This window comes from Tupaia chinensis, unplaced genomic scaffold (genome assembly GCF_000334495.1).
Source record: "Tupaia chinensis unplaced genomic scaffold, TupChi_1.0 Scaffold000403_1, whole genome shotgun sequence".
NCBI classification, from domain to species: Eukaryota; Metazoa; Chordata; class Mammalia; order Scandentia; family Tupaiidae; genus Tupaia; species Tupaia belangeri.
Window position 1 is genome coordinate 408,999 of NW_006159905.1, and position 4,795 is coordinate 413,793.

General features: G+C 42.0%; 1 protein-coding gene across 1 annotated transcript in view; it reads left to right on the top strand.

Annotated features, from left to right (window-relative positions):
• The window catches only part of MSH5 (mutS homolog 5), a 28,849-nt gene that overhangs the window by 1,709 nt on the left and 22,345 nt on the right, over window positions 1-4,795 (top strand). The window contains exons 4-9 of the mRNA XM_006154286.3: window positions 85-165; window positions 312-374; window positions 2,352-2,473; window positions 2,660-2,769; window positions 3,008-3,043; window positions 4,139-4,221. Of these exons, the coding sequence (XP_006154348.1) occupies window positions 85-165; window positions 312-374; window positions 2,352-2,473; window positions 2,660-2,769; window positions 3,008-3,043; window positions 4,139-4,221 (495 nt within the window). The remainder of the gene's footprint in view (window positions 1-84; window positions 166-311; window positions 375-2,351; window positions 2,474-2,659; window positions 2,770-3,007; window positions 3,044-4,138; window positions 4,222-4,795) is intronic.

Consider the following 4,795-nt stretch of genomic DNA (forward strand, 5'->3'; position numbering starts at 1 on the left):
AGGGTGGCAAGGGTAAGAATGGGCTCCCACTTAATCAAAGGGCAAAGATTTTTCAACTCATTTGCTCTCTATTCTCCTTTCAAGTTCTGAATGAAATCAATCCACGGTCTGTTGTTACAAGTGCCAAACAAGATGAGACTATGACTCAGTTTCTGGGGAAGCTTGGTAAGGATTGGTTAAGAGAGAGGGAAAATAGGGAAGGACTAAGGTATGGAATTTTCTAGGAGGCTAGAAGGGGGTGAAAGGAAATGTGGGACAAAGCAGAAGAACTGAAATATACAGAATGATGACCTTTCTTGCCTCCCCTGTAGCCTCACAGGAGCACAGAGAGCCTATGAGACCTGAAATCATATTCTTGCCAAGTGTGGATTTTGGTACTTCCTTCCTTTTGCTTTGCCTAATCCCCCATCCTAGTGTTCCAACCCTTTCTCCTATTTGCACTCCTATCATCACAAATCTCCCCTCAGCCTTATCTCATCCTAAACCTTTATGCGTTCCATTGACCAGTCTCCCCAAGATCAAGATCGCTCCTGCTCCCCACCCTTTAATAACCTGCATTTATTGTGAAGTTTCTTCTTAGTTAAGTATATATGGAAATGAGAGCTTTCCCTGATAAAAGGAAGTAATGGTACTTTTCAGATAGCTTTTATTGTTGGAATTCTCTCCCTTAAGTCAAACCCTTAATTATTTTAAAGAAAAGAAAAAAGAAAAAGGGGCCAGCATGGTGGACTCCCACCTGGCACTGGACTCCCACATGGTCCACTGCAATTCGAGTTCCAGACCTGACAGCTTGCTTTCTCACTTTCCCTCTCTCTCTTTTGCTCTGTCCTTCTCTGGTCAAATTAAAATAAATAAATAAAGTTAAATAAAATAATTCTTTAAAAAGAAAAAAAGACCACTGCCTCAGTGACATTGATGATCCATAAGGCACTTTCATAACCTTCCCAAGAGTGCAAAAAAGGGCAATGAATATTCTAATGAAATTTTAGGGAATTAGGGACCAGCAGATGGTATGCATAATGGTTACATTGCTGGACTCCCACGTAGTTGATCATGGTTCAAGTCCTGAACCTGGCAGCTTAAAACTCATGTTGGGCGTGTGTGTATGCATACCCAAAATCCCAAAAAGAGAATGGAGGAGAAGAGATTGTGATGTGGTTATCCCCTCTGAGGGATGATGTCTCACTTGCTGTCTCTGTGTCTCCCATGAGTGCACATACCATATAGCAAAAATCTCTCTTAAAAAACACACACGCACACACTTTTTTTAGGGCATTAGCATTATAAATTATTTTATTAATACAATTTTTGACCAAAAATATTACATAGCAGACAGATATCTTACTCTCCTGAGCCATTGATATTTCTCAGGTTGTGTTCTCAGCCAAACATTTTATATGTAGAATGAAAGAAGACAGAGACAGAGAAGGAAAGTGAGAAAGCGTGGGAGATGGTCATGCCACAATCCCTTCTCCGTTTCTCCTTTTGGGATTTTGGGCTTGCATTCACATGCACCTGGCATGTTTTTCAAGCCATGGTCTAGGACTCAAGCCACATAGACCCACATATTCAGTCATGTGAAACCCAGCCACCTCAACCACCACACCACCAACTGGCTGGCTATTGTCTCATTCTTCTTTTTCTTTTTTTTTTAAGAATGTTTTTTTCTTAAAGAATTATTTAATTTAACTTTATTTACTCACTTCTTTGTAAAATTTTACCAGAGAGGGATAGAAAGAGAAAGAGAGAAGTAAAGTGAAAAAGCAAGCCGCCAGGTTTGGGACTTGAACCGTAGTCAGCCATGTGGGAGTTCAGTGCCCCTAACCACCACACTAGCTGCTGGTCCCAAGAATTATTTATTTATTTATTTAACCTTTTTTTTTTTTTGGAGAGATTTTTGCCATAGGACACGTGCACTCGCCAGAAAGACAGAGACAGAGAGATAGAAAGTGAGAAATCACCCTCCCCCCGGGGTCCTCGCCGCAACCCCTTTTCCTCCATTCTCTTCTCAGGATCTTGGGAACACATGCACACGCACCCAGCATGAGTTTAAGCCACCGGGTCTGGGACTCGAACCGCGGTTGACTACATGAGAGTCCAGTGACATAACCATTATACTAACTGTTGGTCCCCCCAAAAATTATTTATTTAATTTAATTAATTAATTTTAATTTGACAGAAAGGGAAAGTGAGAAAGCAAGCTGCCAGGTCCGAGACTCAACCCACAGTCAGCCATGTGGGAGTTCAATTCCTCAACCACTGTACCACCTGCCAGCCCCTATTGTCTCATTCTTAAAATGTGAAAAAAATTGGGCTATAAGACCTTCCCCTCCCCTTCCTCTCCCAAATAGGTCTGGAGATAAGCAAACAGCGCCTTCTTTCTGGAAACTATTCCTTCATCCCAGACTCCATGACTGCCACTGAGAAAATCCTCTTCCTCTCTTCCATTATTCCCTTTGATTGCCTTCTCACGGTGAGATGGTTTCTGGGGGGTTAAGAGCTGGTATGTGGCAGGTTGGAGAAAGGCACAAGTACCCCAGTACTTAGGTTGAGATCTGGGAGGTACTGGCCTAGCCCTGGAAAATAATAGACTTTCTAGTGTTATCCAGCCTCTAGGACATTAGGGTTTACCCCATCTCCACTGCTGATCACCTTCCAGGTTCGAGCACTTGGAGGGCTGCTCAAGTTCCTGGGTCGGAGAAGAATCGGTGTTGAGCTGGAAGACTTTAATGTCAGCGTCCCCATCCTCGGTTTTAAGAAATTTGTGTTGTAGGTGACTCGCCTTAACCTCATTGTGAGGTGGGGTTGGGAAGCCTGAAAAGACAGAATGGGCATGGGGTGGTTCGTGAAGTAAGATGCTCTAAGATACACAGGAGAACCGAGAGCACGCTCTGGGGAAAAGTTTGGGACAGTATTCAGAGAAGTAGGGGAGAAAAAGATGAAACATTGGAATGAACTCACCTCTTATACCCCAGCCACCTTCCTTTCCACTTGTTTGTATCCTCAGGACTCATCTAGTGAGCATAGATCAAGACACATACAGGTAAGGAGGTGGAGGCAGGCTGCGGTCTCTGGGCAGGGAGAAGGATTAAGTTTAATGCTCTAATAATCCTAATGAGGCTCCGCTTTCTCTAATCCTGTGACTATTAATATCTCTTTTCCTGAAGGAAAAGAAAAGGGGGTGGTGAGGGCTAGAGAAGTAGAAAAGCACAAAGGTATCACACTTACTTTCTTTTTCTACCCCGCCCCTAGGTTTTTGCCATAGGGTGCATGCTTCACTGGAGAGAGGCAGTGAGAGGGAAAGTGATAAGTCATCCCCCAGGGGGATGGCCACACCACAATCACTTTTCCTTTCTTCTTCTCCCAGGATTTTGGACATACACATACACCTGGCATGATTTTCAGTCTGTCAGGTTGCAGGCTCAAACTTCAGTCAGCCACATGGAAGTTGGGCACTTTAACCACCATACCATCTGCTCCTCTCTACCCTCCTTTTATAAAGAGAGAAAATGAGGCACAAAAAAGTAAGGGACAAACTTTACATCAAGATTTGGGGCTAGCCAGGTGGTGCAGTGGTTAAGGCAACTGACTCCCACACCACTGACTCCATGGTTTGAGTCCTACACCCAGTTGTCTGAGAAATACACTGGGCTCATGTGCAGGGTTGCCCAGAATCACTAGAGAAAAGTGGAGGAAGAGGTATTGCAGCAGTCGTTCCCCCTGGGAAGTGATTTCTTACTCTTTCCTTACCATCTCTCTCTGGCAAATGCATGTACCCCATGTCAAATTAAAAAAAAAAAAAAAAAAAGATTTGATTATGAGTGCTGTTTCCCACGTTGCTGACCACTTTGAATCCAGACTACAATGGTCTGAAAAATATGCCAGGTGCATATGTGTGTGTGTGCCCCAAATCTTGATGGAATGGAGAAATGGAGGAAAAATGATTGTGGCATGACTACCTCCTTGGGATGTTTTCTCTCACATGTCCTCTGAAAATTAAAAAAAAAAAAAAGTTAAACAAAATAATTTGTTCACAGGATAATTTATTTTTCAATTCCCACTCCATTTTCTCAGTCCTTAATTCTCATTCCCTTTGAAAATCCAAGTTACGCCAAACTCCTTCATTTCTCCCTGACAGTGTTCTACAGATTTTTAAAAGTGAGTCTCATCCCTCGGTGTACAAAGTGGCCAGTGGACTGAAGGAGGGGCTCAGCCTCTTTGGTAGGTGTGCCCCATCCCTCTTCTTTCATTTCAGAAACATTCTAGAAAGCAAGCTGGCTCCCAACCTTTCTCTTCCTACTTCACTCTCATTGCTAGATGGGTCTTCTATCCCAATCCAATTTTCTTATTCTCTTTATACCCTCTTTGAGCTTGAGTATCTCCCACACCCTGTAACTGTATATCATTTACATATCAGCTGTCACTTTACCAGTTTTATGTTCATTCCTTGAGTTTATATGAATGTTTCTACCATTAGGGACTTTGGGAGACCCAATGTACAGAGGAGAGTTATGTAATTGAGTAACTACTCATTTGATTTGCATAGTCTTTATCAGTTGTCTCCAGCTTTAGGACGCATTAGACACATTGACCCAAGTATCCACATTGGTTTATTTTGCATATCTTAGGTTAGTCTAATTTTTTTTTCCATTACAACTTGTTTTTATTTTACATTTTTCCACAAACATTTACTTTACATAGCAAAGAATTTTAGCTCATACTCCATAATTCTTGACAGTTTACAAACAACTTTCAAAGTTTCAAAATACTGAATTTTAAAGATAATGTTCAAAAT